Source organism: Pyxicephalus adspersus, chromosome 2, assembly GCF_032062135.1.
Source record: "Pyxicephalus adspersus chromosome 2, UCB_Pads_2.0, whole genome shotgun sequence".
NCBI classification, from domain to species: domain Eukaryota; kingdom Metazoa; phylum Chordata; class Amphibia; order Anura; family Pyxicephalidae; genus Pyxicephalus; species Pyxicephalus adspersus.
Genome location: NC_092859.1, coordinates 103,335,099 through 103,358,996, shown reverse-complemented (window position 1 = coordinate 103,358,996; position 23,898 = coordinate 103,335,099). Strand labels below are relative to the sequence as shown.

The following is a 23,898-nucleotide window of genomic DNA, read 5'->3' as shown; positions in this document are numbered from 1 at the left end:
CACTTTAAAGCAAATTGTTCCAATCGCAAGATCACATAAATGAGCAAATATATTATTATCTCCTCCCACTGTTCATCTTTTATAACCTTTGGCAATGTAACACTGTATATTCTCAGTGGTTCATTCAAAATTCGGAAAAATAAGCCCCAACAAAACAATTGGGAATGTTTTATAAGGCCCTGGATGGGCAGTTCTATTATGGTGAAACTCTATTTGCAACAGAAATGCTAGAACTCTGCATGCACTGCTGTATGGAATGGCTTTCTTATTGGTTTTGGTATTGGTATGTAAGTTCACCTTTGATAGGTATTGATGTCCGCAATTTTAGGCTGAGCAGATTTCATGAGACCCATAATGAAATACCTACTAACCTAGTCTTTTTTGCCATAACAGCTTCTACAAAAGTTGGTCAAGTCTATGCAACGGACGCAGACTACCCCTACATTGGTATTACATACAAAATTGTATCCGGAGGCAGCACACTGCAAACTTCAAGCATTTTCTGGATGAATCCAACTACTGGGGCACTGCTGCTTGCTGATTATGCAGACTATGAGACTACTCGGCAATATCAACTTGTAGTAGAAGCTACAGATTCTGGATCAAAGACTTCTACATGCTCAGTAGGAAATTGTACATTTTTATAACTACAATTTCATTGGTAGATAGTTATGGATCATTAAAAATGGTTTTAGCTGCATTTAAATAATATTATGATTTTTTTCTAATCAGTGCAACTTCTGTTAATAACTTAAAACGATCTTGAGCAGCTTTGGGGATTTTTTTCCTACCTGTCAAAAGCGTTTGAAAATTGTCATGCTTGTGTCCAACTTGTGACAACATCAACATATTTTATAGAGGTATTTTATACACATATTTTGTGTTTATACACAGATTTTTTTTCTTTTTGAAACAGGTAAATATGAAATACCAAGTGATTATGTAAGCTGTCATTACTGACCTAGTTCTAGGAAATACAGATTACCTGTTTAGTGTTCTTCCGGAATCACTGACCCGTAATGAGTATGTAGTTTAGATGTTCAGCTAATTGAGGCAGTCATCCTAATGCTTGTTTCAGGTCTGTGGAACTACTGAAACCAGAAGATCAGCTTTGCATCCCGGTGAATACCATTCTTTAGAATAAGTTCAGCAATGGCAGACAACATAATATTTTAGTATAGGTTCCCTTTAACCTCATGTTGAAAAAAAGTCTGTTTTGCATTTGTTGTGTCTTGTACAACAGCAATGTAGAGTTGTAGAATGGTGTGTCACTGTCATTTAATGACTCCACAGGACATAACTAATTACCTTTACTGTTTAGGTAACAGTGAATATATTGGAAGCTAATGATGAAAAACCCATATGTACACCAAATTCATACACTCTGTCTGTACCAGTGGATCAAGCAACAGGATCAAATATCCAGAACTTTAAGCTAACTTGTACAGATCGAGATTCTGGATACACATCATTCCAGTATTTCATCAATTCAGGTATATTTTCTTTTGGTGTACAATAACTCCATACTGTGAATATACTATACTGTGTTAAAAAAATGATGATCATTTTGTTTGCAATAAACAGAACTTTTCGGGTTTTTCACTTAAAGTAGAACTGTCCCTGGTTTGTGGTGAGCTCTGGTGGTCTCCGGTGCCCAGCTCTGTATGCGGCATCACCGAACACAGATGCAAGCTCTGCACTACACCGTCCATGGGTCACGCAGTTAGATCTAAAACAAAAAGCTAATATAAGCCTGAGCTTATATTACCATTACAGCCACCATTTATTAGAATTTCTATAGTTATTGGTTATTATAATTTTTTTATATTTAATACATTTTATATTATATTTTTGTATTATATTGGTATTATATTGTATTATATCCTTATACAGCAACATATCAGTAACATACAGCTTCTCACGTTGTGCATTGACCATTATTGTCATGTCTATATACCTGTATAAAGGATACCTACACTGCTAAGTATTTGTCTGGTAATATCACAAGAGTATAAAATCTAAACCTATGTTCATGTTAATTACAGGTAATGTAAACAACCATTTTACTTTATCACCCTCTGCTGGGTCCAACATCTCCCGCCTAATCCTTGCCAATCCATTTGATTACACCAATGGTGTGGACAAAATCTGGAACTACAAGTTGATGGTCGATATTACTGATGGAAATGTAATATCTGGTTCGCCTCAGCCCATAGGCATAGTTCAGACTGGTACTGTGACTTTGTATATTAATGTCTATATTCCTGGCCTGACTACAACTACAACAACTACTACAGTAAGTAGTCAACCATTAATAATTCACTATCAGTTATAATATTACGTTGACATATCAATAATTGCAGTAAGTTGACTGTATTTTTACACAGATAATTATTATATAATTCTTATTTTCCTTCACAAGGTTATGGGAAATTCTTAGAAAAAAAGGATTTACAGTTACGTTTGTGTTCCAGTTATGTGAATTTTTGTTAGTCATATGTTTAGTGAGATATATAGTGGCTCTTAGTGGCAGTTATATTGAGTTATACTACAAGGAGATCTAAAATCCCTAAAATGCATGAAACATTGGTATGTTGGTTTCTGGCACCAGCACTGATTGTTCCCAGCACAGAACTTTTGACATTTGAGGACCTCCACTCCTGAACTGGTAAAATAGTGGAGCTTTACCTACCATGAATAAAGATTTATGATGTTATTTTGTTGTATTCCCTCATTTTCAAAACAGAAATATCAGCTGTTAGGTTGTCTTGTCTTTTGCCTCAGCTCATTGCGGATAATAGACAGGCATAAAATTGTCAAATAAAAAGTATGCTAACAAGACTACAAGAAAGAAAACAAAATATATTTAGGTTTTCCACAGCGGAGGCAGATGATAGGAGAGACTCTGCACCTGATAATAAGTTGACCTTTCTGCTGTGAGGGGTAGCAAATACAAGTGAATAGGAGAACATATAGCTATCTCTGACAGGTAGGGTAAAGTATAAGACAAATAGAAAATTTTGTGCGCTCTCAGTGAGTGCATATTTTGATTGTTTTTGCAGAGTTTGCCTTCAATTTTGTAATTGAAGGCAAACTCCTAAAAAGTAATGCCCCCTTCCCCTAGCGAACCCTTCTAACCCGCCACTTACGTGTTTATGATCCCTGGGGCTGTTGGGTGACATACAGAGCCTGATTTAATAAAGCTCTCCAAGGCTGAGAAGATACTTTCATCAGTGAACCTGGGTGATCCTACAAATCTGGAGTGTATTTCTTAAAAGTCACCGATTCCAGTTTTGCTGGATCACTCATGTTCACTGATAAAAGTGTATCTTCTCCAGCCTTGGAGAGCTTCAATAAATCAGGCCCACAGTCTATTCACTCCTATGGGAAGTTCACAGCAAAGATGGCTTTCCCATGTAAGTAAATCTATAGTACATGTGCAGCCTGGCTGTAAAAAGACTGTGCAGCACCCAGAGGCCAGATAAGTGACAGTCTTGGGGATATGGAAACCATATTTAAAGGAGAACTTATCATTTGTAAGTGGACACCATGGAGTACGGTGTAGGGCTTGGTTAGACACATAGCAGATATTACCTGTAAAAGTTGTTTGAAAAAAAGAAATGCAGGGCCAAGTCCAGTCACTTTTTATTTACATAGTTTGTGTAACTAATTGGCTTTAAAATCTAAAGGATTTTTTCTGCTCTGTCAACTCTGATGTTTTCAATGGCAGCCTTTAAATTGCTTACATTTTCCTCTTCTATTAGAACAAAGCTAGTTGCATTATCCCTTGAAGATTAACATTCACAATATCACACAATTAAGGCTTTAGGATGTGTATCTGCAGATATGTATGGAAACCTGTATTTGTTACTGAGCTGTCTAGGTGACAAGGTGATTATACTATTGGCAAAGATCTTATGCACTAAGGTATAACCAAAGGGCGTTCAGCTGTTACAAGGCTGACAAGCCCAATACTGAGCCCAACCGCTACTACACTACACAGCTGAACATCTAAACTAATACACTACACAACTGTTTCAGACATTGTTTTAAAAAAATCTGCTTTTCTCTTTCCTTTATGTATTTTAAACCTTTCTGGTTACAGCTGGAAACAGAATCACATGTAGTTACATCTGGGAAAAAAGTACAATAAGTTTTATTCTAAAATACCAGTCCATGGCCAACTGAACTCACTGTTTTGTGTGCCGCACTGATATTAGGATTTAGAGGCTAACCAGCATTTCTCAACCTTTTTAAACATGGGGGAACTCTTGAAATAACTGTCAGGTCTTAGGGAAATCCTGACAAAGATAACAATATTCACAGCTCACATTACACTGGTGTAGTGATCATGGGAAGAATGTCTCTTGTATTGCTGGTTGGTGGGACGAGTATCACCCATACAGACAGCCAAAAGATCATTGGGTCAGTGGTAAATGACCAGGGAATACGCAATTGTCTCATTGCTCAAGGAACCCTGGTTGAGAAAAACTGGGTTAGTCTATAGATGGGGCAACACCGTGCAGATGGAGGAATCCATTCCTAGCAATTAAGGTCCAGTAGTATTATTCAATTGTTTAAGGCACATTTTATCAAATAGTTGTATTGCAGGTTATAATTTGCAAAAATAATTTAATAAATCAAAAGTTATGCAGTAAAAATAATATGAATAATAAATAATTATGACAGGCATGATTTTGACAATTTGTGTTTGTTTTTTTACAGCCTAGTGTTATCTATGTAGTGAGTAGTAAAAACGTGTATTCAGACTCTGCATGGTATGTGCCTTTTGTGGCCACAGTTGGTGCTTTGCTTCTTCTTGGCTTTCTTGGACTTTTGGGTTACCTTATTGCAAAATACTGCCCATGCCGGAGCAGTCCCAAGCCAGACACTGAAATGCTGTGAGTATTCAGATCAAAATTATTTTATTTTGCTGTTGTGTTTGATATGTTTGCAACAACACTGATTCGTCATTTGGTATAGAAAGAAATGTGTGGCTATTTAGATATTTTTATAACTTTCACAGTTTAGGAAACATTTGAATGGGTTGACTTATAAATAAAACCAGAACTATTTATAACTTTTAGGGCTCAATTTATAAAACATGGAATTAAACATTCCTTGGTGGGAATCTTCCAGGTCCATGTGTTTCAATGGCAGTACTTGATTCCCGATAGGGAATGTTTGAGGGAATGTCAGATTCCCTGTTTTATAAATAGAGCCTTTACACTTGAAAACTAAAAGTGGTCAACGATGTGTAAGATATGGAAAAATTACAGTTTACTTAGCAGAAATTCATGATTTTTCTAAATATAAATATTCCTACAGATGAGTATTTATTGACTTAGTTTAACTGGTTATATGCACAATGTTCAGTGTTATATAATGTTAGTCTGTACCAGTGTTATATATAGTATTTTTCTAACATGAATATGTTTTTTCCCCCTAGAATACAACCAGTGGGTAAGTAAACATCTGATTATGTATGCACTTCTATTTTGATTTAGAAAATTGGATACCCAATACATTTTGATAAATATTTCCAAAATTAAATTTACCCATAAGTAGATTTTCAAATGTACATCATTTAGTCTGAAAAGTCTGCAGTATCTAAAAATCCTCTGAATTATATTGATATGTGATGAAAAGAAAAAATACCAAAATGGCAGTAATCTGCACAAAACACTTTAACTGACAAGACCATGAACTACAATAAATCTCTGTACAATGTTAAAGTACACAGTCATACATGTTATCTATTGTGTAATATTAGCTCGTAATAGCTCTGTAATAATTTGTATAACGACAGAATTATTTTCACAATTTCCTTTTAAGTGATTATTACCATCTGGGTAACTGTCTCAAACACAGTAAAATATCTAATTTTCCCCCTAATAAAAAAATAAGCCATAGCCTACAATTCAAGGCTGTATATTATGAAAAGCTGCACATTTTAATGCATTAAAAACATGAAGCAAAGAATTATATAACAATGAAATAGAGAAAGATAATAATTAGCAAAACAAAAATTGAAACAATGGCTTAATATTTGAAACGGCATATGCATGTAGTATAGGAGAAATACAAAGCGATCTTGCATCAAATCACAATGAAATCATCTAACAATCATAATGTATGTACATAAACATGTTTTAAATTTTCTTTCGCAGAAAAGAAGAAGGTTAAGCAAGATGTTGTGTGGGTAAGTTGTCACTTCTAATAAATGTACTTGGAAAAAGTAAAATATCCAGTTATCACGGAACCAAACTAGGAATTATTGCTATACAGCTATACATATGATATCTGAGGGATCAGTTGAGACATGGACCATTTCCATTGTACTGCAATGGTGGCAATAAAGAATAAAAGAATTAGGGGTAATAAAAGCGGTGGAGGATTGTCAGACACAATTGCAATTCCCACAAAGAAAAAATATATACCAAATCTCATAAAGAAGAATATATTCTTCCACAGTTGTGTACTTAAGGGTAAGATTTAGTGTAGTTTGTACACAAAAAAAAAATGTTGTTGGTTGGGTATGTGCAATTTATAGCAGGGCATATTTGTATTTTGCATTGTATTTTTGAATTGTTAGGTGGAGCTTAATGTTTCCGTTCATGGGTCCAGGTAACTGCAATGGCTTCTTGGACAGCTCAACCTGAGGTTTCTGTCTGTTTCTACCTGATTAATGGAGCCATGAGGCAGTCAGCTGCTATGCTGCTATGTGTATATATATATTTATACTCATATACACAAACAGTCACACAAGCATGTTCTGCTTATTTCATAGGAGATGACTAAAATGAACACAGTCTTTGATGGAGAAGCTGTAGATCCAAGTAAGTATATATAAAACTCTGTTAACATAATTTATTCAGAAATACCAAGCAACATGTACACTAATTTATACTTTTGGAAAGTGCACAAATCTCACATGATTATAAAGACTGTACAAATATATATATAAATGGAAAATTGCCGAAGAAATGATTAAATTAGCAAATAAAAGTTTTTAAACCCAGAAGTAGAGGAGTTTGCAAAACTGGGCTCTTTTTTATACATCTGACTCTATGGCCCTGATTTAATAATGCTCCCCAAGGCTGGAGAAGATACACTTTCATCAGCGAACCTGGGTGATCCCAAAACTTGGAATGGGTCGGGTCCAGGATTGAAAAAATTTGCTAACAAATAGCAAATGACTTTAAGAAATCCATTTCAGGTTTGCTGGATCACCCAGGTTCACTGATAAAAGTGCATAATTCCCCAGCCTTGGAGAGCTTTAATAAATCAGGCTTTATTTAGGTGAAACAATTTCCTGATCCAGTTGTTTGTGGTTGTATTGGGTGATGTTTTAATGTTAACAGAGTAGCAGGAGATAATGCTGGAGATTGCTGGAGATCAAGTGATCCCGGGTGACTCCTGGTAGCTGGCACCTTGCAGTGCTGGTTCTTAATGCAACTACCGTGTTTCCCCGAAAATAAGACCTACCCCGAAAGTAAGACCTAGCACTATTTTGTAAACCTGCCCTAATATAAGACCTACCCCGAAAATAAGACCTAGGAGAAAAAGAAAATAAAAGCATACTTACCGGTAAATAAAAAAGTACTCACCGAGACAGCTCCAGATATCTGATCCTGCGTGTGTGTCCTTTATGCTGGCTGCAGCGTGTGTGTCAGTGACTTTCAACAATAAATGTGTACTGTAGTCTTCTTCATGGAAAAATAAGACATCCCCTGAAAATAAGACCTAGTGTGTTTTTGGGAGCCAAAAAAAATATAAGACAGTGTCTTATTTTCGGGGAAACACGGTAGTGCTTGTGGTACTGAACCACTCACCGCCACCGCCATTCATAGCACCTCCCCCAAGGCAGCAGTTTACTGGCATTAGGAAGCAGTATCTACTCTGCCAGTCTGAACATAGATAGTGGATAGACAGATAGTGGATTTGCACACGTTTGTAAATGTAATAGAGAATTGTATGCACACATTTATTTAAATAGGTACGATAAAAGACATTTGCTAATGAGGAAGAAGTGCTTTTGTTGGGCAATCAACACCATTCCATTATGAACATATCAGATAAGTAGATTATTTTAAAAGGATCTTATGGTTACCACTCCCGTCTGTGAGCAAGCAAGGATACCACAGTTCAGTTAATGCATCTGTAAACAGAGAACAAAACAAGAACATAGCTCTTCCAACTCTATTTACAAGTAAATGGCATTCTTCAGTATCTTTGCAAACAACTTTAATAATAAACAAACCACAGCTCAGTCACGCAATATTCTAACAATTGTTCATGTAGCAAAAGTGAATGGGACATTTCCTAAGGGTGTCCTGGTGCCTGAGTACTTCCTTGGCACATTATTTAGATGGGACGGCACTGACAGAAGAGGCCTGCTGAGCTGCAAAGGCTCACAAATGCCATACAAATTCCCCTGCTGCTGAAGTATGTATTGTATGGTTTTTATATTGGTATATGTCACTATATAATCAACCAGAGGGTAGAACTGTTCAGAACATTACCAGAATGGGCCGTGCCTAAAAGCTGCAACAGAACATATTTAAGCAGCTACATTGATCCTTGTTATCTACACGAGACATTTTTGACACGGAGCAATGATTAAAATAATTATAAAATTTATGAGGTTGTTACTTTGAGTACGGTATATGTAGACTAATGTCCTGCAAATATTTATGGTTAATGGGACAATCCAGGATAGATACAAATCCTCCTCTTCTGTATAGAAATTAAATACATGAAGGCAGACAGATCCCTAACATGTCCCACACAAAAACACCAAAAAAAAAAAAAAAAGAATACATCAAGACAGGAAGCAAAACTGTAAATAAGTGGTTTACTTACCAATCCAAACAAACATCTAATAAACATCAAGGAGACAGAAATTAAGACACTTTATTGTCACATAAAAAATCTTTATATATGTATATCCATGTATAATATTTCACAAAGTATGTATGGAGACAAACATTCACATTCATAAAAAGTCACAACCCAATTATGGTTTAACCCATGAGGGATTCTAGTGTGCATGTTAAATATCCGCCATGAATAAAGGTGCGTACACACTTCCAATTTTTATCGTTCAAAACGAACGACGAACGAACGATTGGGCAAAAATCGTTCGTAAAAAAAGTAACCAACGACGCCGACGAACGAGGAAAGTCGTTGGAAACGAACGACCGGACCGGCGGATCGGATTGGACGACGATCGTTGAACATCGTTCGTGTGTACGGTCGTTCGTTGATCGTCCATGGTCTGAGCATGCGTAATGAACGAACGTTCGTTCACTTTCCTGTCGTGCACATAGTTCCTCTATCGCTCAAACGATCGTATCTATTGTGTGTACAATATCTACGAACGATCTTGTCGTTATCTCTATGTGCAGGATCGGTGCTATACGATCGTTCGTAGATATCGTGCAGGATCGTTCGTCGTTCGTTTTCCAACGATAATAATTGGAAGTGTGTACGTAGCTTAAGAATGTTTCTTAGTGAGATACTCCTATAGATATACAAGGTGAATGCTAGGAGGTCTCTTGTCTTTTGTTCCATTGTTTTGTCCTCTCTACTTAAGTTAAAGTGGACCTATCAGCACAATTTTTACTTTATATAGAAAATAGAGAAGGGTAGCTAACTCTTCTATATAAAGTAAAAATGTGTTTTAATTTTTTTTTTTTCATTAAATGCCTCTTACAAAAAATGGCAAAGCCCCTTCTTTTACCACAGCGATAAAGATCCAATGGGAGCGCAGAGCCTCCTGGGATACGTATGTCAAAAATCCAGGGAAGCTTTGGGCTGCTCTTCATGCATGCGCAGTGAGGTTTGCTTTTTTTTTTTTTACAAATCCAGCAGGTTATGTCACCTGACCTCGCACCTGCGCAGTGCAAGATTGGGTGATGGAGCCAAAAGAAGATGGCAGCACCCAGTGCTTCCTTAGCACTGGGACGAAGCAAGGAACCAGGACAACGCGGGACTGTATAGAAGATAGCTCAAGGGGGATTGAGGGATCTGTGGAAGTAAAGGTAAGTGAGTTTTTTGTTCCACTTTAAAAAGTAAATGCCTTTATGTATTCCCCTTCTTTTTTCTTGCCTTTTTTTTGGTTTCTCAGTGGTGAGCTGGATATGGACACAGTTATAGCAGCATAACATGTCTTTTATAATATTAAATGTATGAGACTTAACTTCTGGCATTGGGAAGCTAAGAACATGACATGGTGGTAGGCTATGTTGATTAAGAATGAATTGAGCATTAACATGGATTAGTGCCAAAAGGCAAGCACTCACTGGCTAGAAATACAAATATTGGATGTGGGATAATACAGGAAATTCCTCATACAATGGTATATGTTCCACTGGTTGGGTTAGACTAAATCCCTTGCCAGTTTAACCAAATCACATTAAGGAAGCTGACAGTTTTGTGCTGCTTAAACTGTTTGCATCACAGTTTTATAAACTGCTAGGGATCAATTTTCACCTTATTGTACAAAGCCTGTAGTGTCATTTCTGTCTTAGTATGTGCTAAAACTGAAGAACTCTGTCCGGATCTTCTAGTTACAGGAAATGTCTATGAATATAATTCCAAGTCTGGTGCCAGAAGATGGAAAGACACAAAACAACCAATAAGCACAGCCCAAGGTCCACGGCAAACAGCAGCCAGTCCCGCTGAACCTACAGCTCCTCCACCTGCATCAAGTGGTCCCCCTAGCAAGAAGGAAATACCACCCAACAATCCTGCCAAGGAAGGGGAAGGAAAGAATGCTACAAAACCTGCAACACCTAATAGACTTCAATCTACTAACCAAACATCCCCTAATATGCCCAGAAGTAAAAGTCCTACCAGTAGGGTTGCAATTTCACCAAGGCTGTCTCCAAAAGTGTCTCCAAAAATACCTCACAATGCTATACAATAAAATAGGCAAAGGCAGTAAAGATGTACTGCCATATTTCATCTAAATCCTTCCTAAAAGAGTAATACGCATAGACATGTAATAATTTATACACCCATGTGATGTGATATGATGTAAGGAAAAAATAATTCTTCTTTGCCATTGGTAGAATATGTTAGCTGGTTACATACCATCTATGAACCACCATTAAAAGAAGATGGCAGAGCACTAGAGTTGGACCACCATTCTAGGTGATTTTGTAGGGAGTCTGTCACAAATTAGGATACCTGTGAGAGAAGCACTTTACTGGAAACAACCATTCACTGAAACCTTGAATGCAAATTCTTGGCCAGGAACTTTATTTGCAGCGAGGGTTGACAGGTTTAACCTTATTTCTCTAGAACAGTTATGTATTTTTCTGTGTGACTTAATGAAAAAACAAGGCTTTCTGATCCTGTCCTCAACCAACAGGTTCCCAGGTTTAGTTTAAAATAGTCGGAAAATGATTGTATTTATATGTAAACCTGGCATGTATGTAGAGTTGGACAGTCCTGCTCTAATCTGTTTTTAGCACTTCAGATTAGTTATTTCCATCGTTTTTTGCCATAATTAGTTTAAATAGAATCAATGAAGCATTAGACTATGTATTTTATAATGTGTATTGAAATTTGTAAAAACAAATAAGTTTTATCTAAGTTACATATTTGTATGGTGTAAATGATTAAATCAAAGAATACCAATACATCAAAGTCAAAAAGAATTTTAAAATCAATAATTACATTCTGTCAAGTCAAAAGTCATTTTGTAAGTTGATTTACAAAAAGTGGAACCCAAAATTGAACAAGGTAATGAAGTTGATTAATGAATACATACAGTGTACAGAAGCAAAGTGGTGAACAGAATACACAATGTATGGGCCAAATAAATATCTCTGAATTCATCTTGTGGGAAAATCAATCAAATGTGATTATGTGACACCCAAAACAGGAAAAACAATGGGTTCTAGGCTACATTTCCTAATATTACAGTGATAACCATGTGACTACAAATGAAGGCAGGACACAGTAGTAGGGGTGATGTATGGGAGGTAGGTGGTGAGCAATAGTCTAAACCCAATCTTTTGACTGGACACTAAATAGTCAGTATTGCTATGGTCATTTTTATGATTTGATAGCAATATGAAATCATTGAGCTGGAGTTTAGTTAAGTTTAACTTCAATGTTTAGCCATACATTGGTATGGTAATGGACTGGTCTGTCCAAAATTCTGTTCCAAACATGATACTTATAATTTAAACTAATCAACAAGAACTTTATCCATAGCCCTATATTTTAACTTTAGAACATCGAAGGGTTATATCTCAAGCTTATATTGCTGTTTCTGTCCCTCCCAGGTAGATTTCCACTCACACTGACCAGGGGAAAGGCAGCAAGAGCAAACTAAAGCCCGGTATAGACATCAGATTGCTGTTGCTGCAAAACAGTGTTTTTTTTTATTGTTTCCAGTAACAGGAGAGTGAATGAGTACTACATACACAGCACTGTTCTGTTCTATGGAAAAGGGAGAGAGTAGCGCCCTGCTGTGGGCACCTCCATAGGAAAGCTCTCCTCCGAAGGAATCATTGATTCGCCAGGACACATTGATATACAACTTTGGGGGGATGCTAGATTTTGGCGTGACATTCAGGATCCTTTGTCTCTGGTGACAAAAATCTACCATGTGTACATAGATTAGGGAAAAATATATTTAATGAAGGCAGAATAACAACAACAAAACACAATTTGTGGAGGGGAGGAGGATTAAAATATTTTTGTCCCCCCAAAAATTGTCTACCGTGAAGTTTAAATACAAAGTAAGTAACACAATAATTAAAAACTGTGTATATTGGTAATTTATGTTTGAAAAATTAAATTTATTGATATTTATGTTTGTAATATTCTAAAAATAATAAAACAAAACTGAAAACACATTTTTTGGACTGGTAAATACAATTGCTATCAGGTATTTCTATGTAATGTATACAAAGGCCACTTTTAGGCATTTGGTCCTTAAGAATATAGCATGCCGGTTTAGCTCTAAAGACTGATCATTTTATGTACTTCATGCTAATCTACTTTAAATCTCTTCTTTGTTATCATATGAATAGAGGCACAAAGCTGTAGATTGATTTTCTCCCTTATTGTATGTTTGCTTATATACTTTAAAGTCATGTCTCCATAATGATCAAATCATTTGGATATACCTGAGCTTTTAAAATGACATGTGCATCACCTGTAAATAATAGTATTGGTTTACTGACCTTTGATTTATCCTTTTCTAATCTTAAGTAGCTACTTGCCATTACTTAACAAAGCATTGCAATCAGTGCTCAAGTAAAGGCATCTTGTTCAGGAGAGGCAGCTAGTAATATTAAGATCAGGTTACCAAACACACTGATCCTTACAGGACAGGCACATCCAGCTTTGTATGACTACATTTTAAAGGTTTTCAAAGCCCTGCAACATGCATTTAGGATTTAGCTGCTTAAAGACATGGAATCAGTAGATTTGTCAGGTTAGTGATTGTTAGAACAGGTCCTGGCATAGACATGGTCATTAATATGGAGTGAGTGGATTTGGTACCATTTCTAGTAATAGATTTATCTTAGAAGAACCATAGTGATCAGGCTGAAAAAGGTTTCCTGGACATTTTATTCTCCAAGTCACAATGAACATTTCCTAATTCAATTAAGCCATCATCTAATGTCTAATATACTTACCTTACTTTTATTCCTCTTGTACTATATAGTTAAGGCCCAACATACACTACTGGTTACATTGATCTGAAACTTTGAATGTATTTACTTTGTTTTAAACGAACTGTAAAGGCGTGGTTTATGGAGATATCCTAATTAGAGATGGTCAATGACATTTAGAAAATTTGACTTTTATGCAAAGCACCAGCAAATGTACTGAGCCAACTTGAAATTAAAACAATCAAATGCTATACTTGCACAGTTTAGTTGGCTCATTTTCAAGTCAGTGCAATTTGTATGTGATTCGCATACACGTTAAATTTCCTGAAAGAGACCATTAATAATCAAGAGCTTTCCCTTAAAAACTCTTCTGAGATTCTCTGTTATGCACACCATGGATCGTAGTTTTTTATAAGTGTTTTTAAGATAAGAAGGAAAAACAAAGTAGTACAGAGTGATCCTTGTGCAGTATTATATATTTAAAAAGTGTAAAGGAACAATAGCATTTTAACAGTCCAAGTAATGTTATTTTCCCACTCCCTGGTCCATCTAATAGAAAACATAAATAGGGCTGAAACTCCAAGGGATAATAAACCCACAAAACTTTTTATTCGAAACACTGCTGTACATACATAGTATTAGAAAAGGGAATTACAGACCATGATTCACATGACAGCCCTGATCTCCATCATACCCTCTGACGCGATTCACACTGCCCAGAAGCTCAGAGACATCATAATATATTGGATGTTTTTCATTTAATAAGACGTTGTGATTAATTTACTAAAGGAGCTTGGGATGTAATGTAAATATCACACTGTAACCTAGTTTATGGAATATAGTGAAAATGTACATTTTTTGCTTGCACATGATTAGATGGTTAAAGTCAGCAGAGCTATAGCTCAGTCACTAAGCTAGAGTGATAATTGCAGACTGATAATTCCCTTTGCTAAATTAACCCCTCTGTCGAGATATCTTATTAAGGGTCTGGTTTAACTTGTTTGATCTACAAAGAAACTACAAAGTAAACAAAAGTAGAATTGTTTTAAAACAGATGTCATGTAAAATGTGCATAAAACAAGAGAAAGTGCATAAAATAATAAGCGCTGTGTTAACGCATTAGAAAAACCATCTTACCAACTGGGCTTAACAGAGTTCTAAAAGCAGGCTTTCTCAACTATTTTATTGTGGGGAACCCTTAAAAAATGTTTCAGGTCTCAGGGAACCCTTGCTATTATTACTATACCAACAGCTCTCAGTAGTGTTGTGGTCAATAGGAAGAATGCCTCCTATATTGCTAGCAAGCATGAAGGATGACAACTTACAGATAGCCAAAAAGATCATTGGTGTCCCTTAAACTTACCTGGGAGGTTCAAATTGCTCATGGCTTAAGGAACCCTTAGCAACCTCTGAAGGAACCCTAGAGTTCCCCGAATCCCTAGTTGTGAAACACTGCACTAAAGCAATAGTGAACCCAGTAAAGGTAAACCTGTGTGTGAGAGAACAACCATCCCATCATTTTGAGAACAGGGGAGAGCAGGCCAGCATATCTGTTGGGAACCAGCTAGATCTTCCAAAATAGTGGAAGTAGATAAACAAAGGAAAAAAATAAAAACAAAGGAACAACAATCAGGAGTTGTCAGCTGGCACCCTTGGGGCAGAATGTAATGACAAATGGCATATTTTTTATCTTTAATTGAAAGAGGACAGCAAAATGTTCTATCCTATGTGGTCAAAGATGGAATCATCTTAGACTATTGCCATTGTGATGTATAAATCCACCTAAAATACCTGCCACTTAAGCTCTTGAAAAACAGTTCAGAGCTTACATAAGAACACTGGCAATTGTGACAGGTAATACTAATGAAGGGTAATTACGTCCATAGTTTGGTTTGGGAACTTTAATTTTCTTTGAAGTTTGCCAGATCCAAGTAGAGTCAAACCCATTCAAGGTTAGTCTGGTGATTCTGCTCAGTGATACATTCTAACAATGAGCTAAGTTCAGGAATTCTGGGTATAAGGCTGGAACATAAGAAATGTGAGCCGAGTATGAAGATGAAGTTTATATACAAAGTGAGCTGGGTTTACAGATCCTGAGGACGAAGCTATCATGCAATCTGAGCATTCACCTAAACTCAGGTATAGGAGCAGTGACATAATGGGCCTGATTTTTTAAAACTCTTGAAAACTGGGGAAATTAGACTATCATGGGTGAACCTGGGTGATCCAGAAAACCTGGAATAGATCAGGTCCAGGATCGAAAACATTTGCAAACTAATAGCAAATGACTATTAGGAAAGCCATTACAAGTGTGCTGGACCACCCAGGTTCACGCATGAAGTCTATCTTCTCAAGTCTTGGACAACTTTAATAAATCAGGTCCAATGTATCAACTTACAATATACAGTGACACAATGTAACAGTTTACTTTTGTATTGATGAGTCGCTGACAACCCCCCCCCCCCCCACAACAACCGGCCAATGGAAAAGCACATGTTTTGTAAAGTAACAATGGGCCCCAACCCTTTATTTGCATGGACAACTGCTTTGCTCATAAAAATTCGAGTTTCCCCATAAATTTGTCTCATGTTGTCCATTCCCTATCAGTGTTTACTCTCTTCCCTCCTTATACAACCTCAAATGTTGTCCTGTTAACTAATAACCACAGATTCTTACTGATAACAATGTTATTCACCATTTTCAGTTTGCTAATTTTTTTAATAGTTTTTGTGTCATGAATCCTATCCATTAATATTTGTCCTATTTTCAGAAAATGCATTATTATGATGATATAATAAAATAAAACAAGACTGTATTCTGAATTCATTAGGATCTCAGAGTGAAGTGTACATTAGAAGGTGCCTGGTTTACTTAAATCTGCCTGTTACCATGGCCGGTATGATGCTTTGATAGTAACCATGTTACAGCTATTTACAGCATGACGTCTATGACCAACCTTTATTTACTAGTCTGAAACCTTCACACTCCTACACCACACAGAAAACAGACAAACACCTTTTTGATTTATTACTTTATCTTGTACTATTGTGTTACACAAAATGTCTTCTTACACATAAGCTAATGTATTTAAAATGTACACATGAAAAAACATGTTTGTTGTTGACATTCCTAGTTCAGGATAGTTTCTCCAAATGGTCTGGAGTAATAACTTTGTTCAAACATAATGACATTACGTTATGTAATGTGATGACCTGTGATGGGTCATAAACTGATCAAAGTAAGCCACAACTATTCAATTTCAGTTCTCGTACATACAGCGCAGTTCTGCTTGGAGAGGGGCGGGGGGGAGAACGAGGGGAGAAATTGTCAGTAGACACTACTTTAAGTCTATGACAAGGCAAGCAAAAATAAATATATTTAGTACAAATACATGCATTTCCCTAGTTAGGAAACTCTTTACTGCAAGTACAGTTGATGTACCAGAAATACTGTATGCTACCACCTTTAATTTAACATGACAACACAGTCCTGCTTATGTTTATGAGGGGTTACAAGGAACACAAACACCCCTCCATGTCTATAACTCCTCCTTGTCTACATATTTTTTTTTTTAAACTTACTTCGACCAGATCAATATAGCAAATCAAGTTCTTTTTCGGTTTTACAAACACTTTTTACATTCATCCCTAAACAGTGGCCAAAGCAAAATCCTAGACCCCCCAACAAATATATAGATTTCCATTTCCTGGTAGTAGAGAATGTGCTTGTCATCTTCCCCAGTCCTAAAATGCAAAACTTGTGTCTTGAGCTGGCCTTTGATCCATTTTTTTTAATTGATGCCTGTCATATGAGAATATATTCCAGCTTTCTGCAAATTTTTATAGTATTATCTGGAATGCGTCAGAATAAGAGAAGCAATGTTTTTACCATCCTAAAATGGATTGTTAACACTGGATTTAGGGTACAACAATTGCCCTTTCCTTACCATTAAAATGAGATGAGCTAAACCTGGAGTCAGATGTGCTTGGACTTCATAATTTGCTCAGGTAATTGTCTTCCCAACCTTAATAACATCAACCTCAATTTTTATATTTTTCATCAGAAAAATCATATAAAGATGTCTTTTCAAATAGAGATTTGTAATAGTATTTAATAAATGATTTTATTATTCAAAAATATAAAAGTGACTTTTATGCTGGTGCTGCACACTGGACAAAACATATGGTGATTCCAGTTGTTACAAATAGCTCTATATTCTAAGGCACTGTATATTTTACATAAAATAAAATCATTTCAGGTCTAAAGCTTTTTGAGAAAAAGAATATATTTTTGGTGTTCTGTTCCTTAAAAATAGTTTCCTTTTCAAATGACAAACTAGTATTAAAAGACGTTCAAGAAAAGAAAATATATTTGTATTCATTGTAAGATTTTTACTGGGGGACACAGGAATCCTAACAAAACTGAACTATACCACCACCTACTGGTGGATTGGGTACTAGATCAGTGGTTGCCAACCTTTCGAACCTCACGGACCACTAAATTCATACCTTTAAATTCTGCGGACCATCAATATGAATTTTTTTTAAAAAGCTAAATACATTTGTAAAATAATGATCTTCCTAATGGTGCCTGACAAGGACCGTGGAGGCTCTGATTGATTGATCAGCTCACGGTTAAGTGAAGTATTACTATTGTTACTATTATCATTAGTTGCATTATCTTTGGTATTACTAAAGAAATGCAAAATAGCCAATTGCTTTTTTTCACTCATTACACTGGTCAACAATCATTTTCTTGCCACACAGTTTAAAGTAATTTTAGGTTATGTTTGATGCACAGATTCCAAAGATGGTATTGGTTTGCTAGATTGGCTCTAGTTTTTGAAATAACAACCTCAATAATAACCTCATAGAAAACTAATGAAACATGAAAAATAAGCAAAGTTAACTAGGTATACCTATGTATACAAAATACATTTTTTGAAATACTTAATGTCAATATATTCTATATTCAGTATATTTACAGAACTAATCACAAAGTCATTGAAAAACTCTGTTTGTATGATTTCCTTTTATGCTGATGATCAGGACAATCGCATTGAAGGCTCCAGCAGTAGTCTGCCATCATGTGTCTTATCACATCTGCCCTGATACCTTTCTTCCATCACCTTTATATCTTGATGGAACCTCTCCCCTTGTTCCTCATTGCAATCACCAAGGTTTTCTGGAATTTTTGGAAATGGCTATGGAGATAGTGTACTTTTTTTGCTTATAGTAGCACCCAATTTTAAAGTTTAGGAGCAAGTTTTGTAGCAGTTCTTCATAATTTTGTGCTTTATGGTTACCCGAGAAGTTCTTGACAACCATGACATAGCTGTGCCTGGCAGAAGCTTCAGTATCAGTCATGTAACCTGTGAAATTTGAATCATTTATCAGTTTCCAAATCTGGGGTCCATCAAAGATTCCTGCTTTTAATTTTTCATTACTCAATCCAGGGAAGAATCTACAAATATATTTGAAGCAATCACCGTCCTTGTTCAGAGCTCTAACAAATTGCTTCATTAATCCCAACTTTATGTGTAGTGGAGGGAGAATGATTTTTTCTTTGCCAACCATTGGCTCGTTAATGATGTTCGCTGCACCTTTTTTCATGTTTTCTCTTGGAGGCCATGTCACTTTTATCCCACAAGCAGATGAAACATGGGTACTTTGTGTATCCATTTTGCTGTCCAAGTAAGAAGTTCACCATTTTTAAATCACATATTTATAAAACACATATGGACCATGTTTTGTAAGACCGTTTTGATATTTTCATATTCTTTAGGTTTTGTTGAGTGACCAATTGGAATTGATGCATAGCAGTTGCCATTATGCGGTAAAACACATTTCAAACTTCCAGTGGAATGGTCTATGACAGGGGTCTGCAACCTGCGGCTCTTCAGCCTCCTTGTTGTGGCTCCCTTCGGCTGCCGCGGGGAGATCTCTGATGGGGGATCCCCTTCCTCCGAAGACACTGCGGAGGAGGGGGATTCCCTATCCGGTGTTCTAATGAAAAAAATCTACCAGTAAAATAAATCTACCATGGGGCGTGTACAAATGGGTGTGTACAATGCCCATGCAGAGACCAGCCCATAGATCAGGAATGGCCAAACTTTTTGGCTCTGGGGCTACAATGAGTTTTAAAATTTGACAGATGAGCCGGGCCAGTATCAGATGAATGGGGAGTGTTTGTATAAACTGATACAAATTAGGTGTAAAAACAATAAGCTAAAAGTAAAAGAAAACTTACATGCAAATTACATTGAATTTCAGTGGGAATAGTGTTGTTGGTCACCTATTTTTGCTAGTGGAAAATGTTGTACCAATATTTGGGCCAGATTAAAAAGCCCAAAGAGCCAAAGTTTGCCCATGGCTGCCCTATATGGTATTAGGAATAAATGCTGGTCCACATTCAGCTGCAGAAAAGAGAATTCACTCCTGGGGTAGGAGCCTTTGGAAACACCTAATGTACTGTTTACCTTTTGAAAAGTAGCCAATTTGCCCAGCTGCCTCAAGACAAAATCCTAATTTATATTTTCTTTAAAAAAGAGTCCCTGCTTACTGAAGATTGAAGACTACTCTCTGTGGGGAAGCCGTCATCTCTTTGCAGAGGTCCAAGACTCCACAGGTTGATTTAGATAGATTTCTCTAGTGGAAAGCATGAACTTTGCCACTGCTTCTCCACTGGGTGCCAAGGTTGTGCAGCTGCTAGCAGAGTCCTCCACTCCTCTACTTATGGCAGCTTTAGAAAAAAAATAAACTGAAAACCAATAATCAACACTTTACAAGTCCATGTGAAAGTATAGTTGAATCAAACGGAAGGTTCAATATGGCTTAAGGAATTATATGTATGAGTTGAAGACTGTGATTCCCCCTCACTCAACAGCCATGCCAATAAAGCCAGCAAATAGGATAGGTAAAGAATATCTGTACAGGTTGAAATAGCTATGTATCTGCATGAAACCCTATGAATCCATGGATAAGAGTGTAACAACCATGAGCCAGCAGATCCCTTGACCTGGAAACATCCCAGTTTAGTTTGCTGTTGAACAAGTTGAGTTGTGAGATGATCCATATACAGTTTTCTCTAATGACGGGGAAGATCCTAAAAAAACAGGAGAGCACACCTTTAAATTTAGAACATTTTTACCACACTGTACTAGTATTGTCTGACTTTATTTGCATGGTCAGATGATCAGTTCAGTGCTGGCTGGTCAACCAGATTACCCAGAGTTCCAGGATAGTAAATGGAAGTTGCCCTGTCCCCTGCAGACAAAGTTCCCAGGACCCTGGGATAAAGCATCCACAGTAACAATATTTCAGAAGAAATGACCTGCATGCAAAGAGCGTAACATCCGGGGGCCTGTAGTTTCCAGGCCAGTGAAATCCTGGTTCATGGATTAATACAAATCAGCCTGGTAAAATAACACAGGGATCATGTGTCAGAAGGTTCTGCTGCAGGTCTTGGCAGTGCAGCTGGGAAAGCGGCCATTAGTTCTAAGGCTTTCATGCAAAATTGGAAATTGAACTGATAAGAAAAGGCACAGATCCTGGACTGGATAGTCATTAGATACTGCCCAACTGTGGTAATACTTTGTCACTATGATCACGGCCCAGCTCAACTTGCTGGTCTTGATTTAGGTTCTGCCTGCCCAGGTTATGTGAGTACCTGAAGGACTCCCATAGATTTGTTTGTATGTGTAGAAAACATTAGGCTATATCGGTGATCAAAGGAGCTTTAGACAGCTTACTACCATTTTTGATGGTGGCTGTAAGCAGCATTACCGTGATAATGGGTATTTATTAACACCTTTCATAGTTCATTCTGTTTCAATTTTTTTTTTTAATTTCAATACAAGTGGAAAAAAAAAAGAGGACAGCTTAACAGCAAGTAAGCAATGCCTGGTAAACCACAGTGGTATAGTACACATGGATTCAAACATGGACAACAATAAAGGAAAATAATCATCATAATCAAAATAATTTGGGACGATTAAGAGACGTCTCTTTTCCAAAGTTTAGAGCCTGTTTACTGGAAACTAAACCTGTTCTCAGTTCCATTAAGTAGTTCCATTAAGGAGGATTACAGGATGGTGCATGACACAATGGAGGTAATTTCAAGAGGGATGGAGGTATGAATGTAAAGCTGTTTTTTTTTTTTTTTTAATTCAGCTTTAAGCTACTTTGTAAATTATTACGGTTGAAGAACACTGCCACCTAGTGCTCACATGAGAAAAGGCAACTTACACTCATAAACCATTAAAGTTGAAGGCAGTCTATTAAATAAAACTGTAAAAGAAATGATTGCCCGAGTGGCTCATTCCTAATACTTTTCTTATTGACTTGAAATTAACATGCAGCTATGCAAGCAAGAACCTCTGCTTTGATTTTAGGTTGATAACTTTAATTAACAATGGCTTTTAGATCACTATAGCAGCCATCTAATTTTCAAAAGAAATTATGCAAAGGTAACCTACATTTTTTCCTTTTAAATTAATTTTTCCCACATATTCACAATAATATGCTGTTATGTTTCTGTTTTGGTGTACACTGCTAAGTGTACTGTACACATTAGTGGCCACTATGTCCAAATGCATTTTATCGGCAGATGCCGCGACAGACAGCATTCGCCTGGGATAACTTGGAGCCAAATCTGCAATTGTAGACAAGAGTGTTGTGCAGATCTGCAGATTGCAATCATTGCTATTTCTCCTACATTTCTGATACCGATAGCACTAAACAAGCATTTAATAACATTCAAGCAATGCAGAAGTTACCTAGGACCAAAAGGTTCTTTAAAGCCAAAGCCAGCTGTATATATAAAATATACACTGCACCTGAAGACTGCTTTAGACAATTAGGCCCGATTGAATTTTATCAAAATTTTAGAAAAAGGCAAAGGTTTAGATAAACTTTGCAATATAAAAAAATACTATTGCTCAAGTCCTTGCTGTTACCACATGGAAAATCAGACTGAAGAGGAACAGCAGATGCCTACCAGCAAATATACTTTTTGTTTCATTTCAGTTTTCAGGAAAATGCATTCTTCATTACTAAATGTTATACACTGTGTTCCTTTCAACTGCCTAGTTTGTGTTCTGGTCTGACACAAATTAAAACCAATATGGTCCTTTGCAAAGTCCAACCTGTTGTGAATTCTTTAAAGCTTTATGTTACTTTGGGGGAAAAGCTGGATGGTGACAAAACACATTACAGTCCACATGCAGGAGCCCTATGATGGTTATCCCATCTACATTACATTAAGAATCATTTATGGACTATGTGGGTGAGGATTCCAATATTACATCTGGTGGTTTGTCTCTTGATCATGAAGATGTATGGAATATTCCACCTCTGGGATACATTACATTGGACTCTGCTTTGGTAATGTGCTTTTGTTCAACAACACATTTAAAACAACACATTTACCGGTATATGCAATGCAATGCACGGTCAGGAGGAGGTACAAACGGTGGAGACCTCGTATGATTGATATGTATTACTCTAATATTTCTAAAGCTTGTTTCCAACATTTTATTGAAATTATTGTGACTGTGACACAGTGGAGTATACAGTCTTACATTGATGATCTTTGTGTCAATTTGCTGGATATATAGTTTGCCTATGCATGCTGTTGAAAGTCATTTGGAATACCTTGTCCCATCAAAATTTAAACTACAGTGGATGTAATCTTGGAAGATGGAGACAATTTAATCTTCATGGATCTACTGGATTCATACCTAAGTTTCAAAGTCAAAGCATTTGATCTGGAACATTTGTGGTGTAATATACCAAACAATACAATCCTGTACAAGACTGTTCCCAGTGTAACTAAAGCCTGGTATATTACAAATAATGCTCGGGAAAAATAGACTGTTCTATCCTTTCATTTCAGTTTATGCAACATTACATTTATTCCCATCCAGGTATTTTTTTAAGTTCTTGTATCGATACTTGGAAAGTCGGACCCCTACGTAAAGTTTTATCCAGTACAGGCCAAAGAATCTTAACAGAGTTAGGGGCTTGACTCCAACCATGAAAATGATGTTGCATGCTCTATCACAATTTGAGCCCAACGAATCCTGGCCATTGGAGAAGAAAAAAAAAATGCATTGACGGAAAATCTTCTTCTTCTTCTATTCTTTCTAGGCACATACCTGCTGAACCTATGCCTGACCAACTAGATACGGACACAGCACTGTGTATTAAATAGGGATTGCAAATGACATATGCAGATCATACATAAGCAAACATAT

At 36.6% G+C, this 23,898-nt stretch overlaps 1 protein-coding gene across 1 annotated transcript in view; it reads left to right on the top strand.

Annotated features, from left to right (window-relative positions):
- The window catches only part of CDHR3 (cadherin related family member 3), a 28,884-nt gene extending 16,012 nt beyond the window's left edge, over positions 1-12,872 (top strand). Inside the window, exons 12-19 of the mRNA XM_072401674.1 lie at positions 394-623; positions 1,322-1,493; positions 2,046-2,296; positions 4,726-4,901; positions 5,450-5,463; positions 6,171-6,202; positions 6,791-6,839; positions 10,575-12,872. Of these exons, the coding sequence (XP_072257775.1) occupies positions 394-623; positions 1,322-1,493; positions 2,046-2,296; positions 4,726-4,901; positions 5,450-5,463; positions 6,171-6,202; positions 6,791-6,839; positions 10,575-10,933 (1,283 nt within the window). The 3' untranslated portion in view covers positions 10,934-12,872. The remainder of the gene's footprint in view (positions 1-393; positions 624-1,321; positions 1,494-2,045; positions 2,297-4,725; positions 4,902-5,449; positions 5,464-6,170; positions 6,203-6,790; positions 6,840-10,574) is intronic.
- Positions 12,873-23,898: the final 11,026 nt, after the last annotated feature.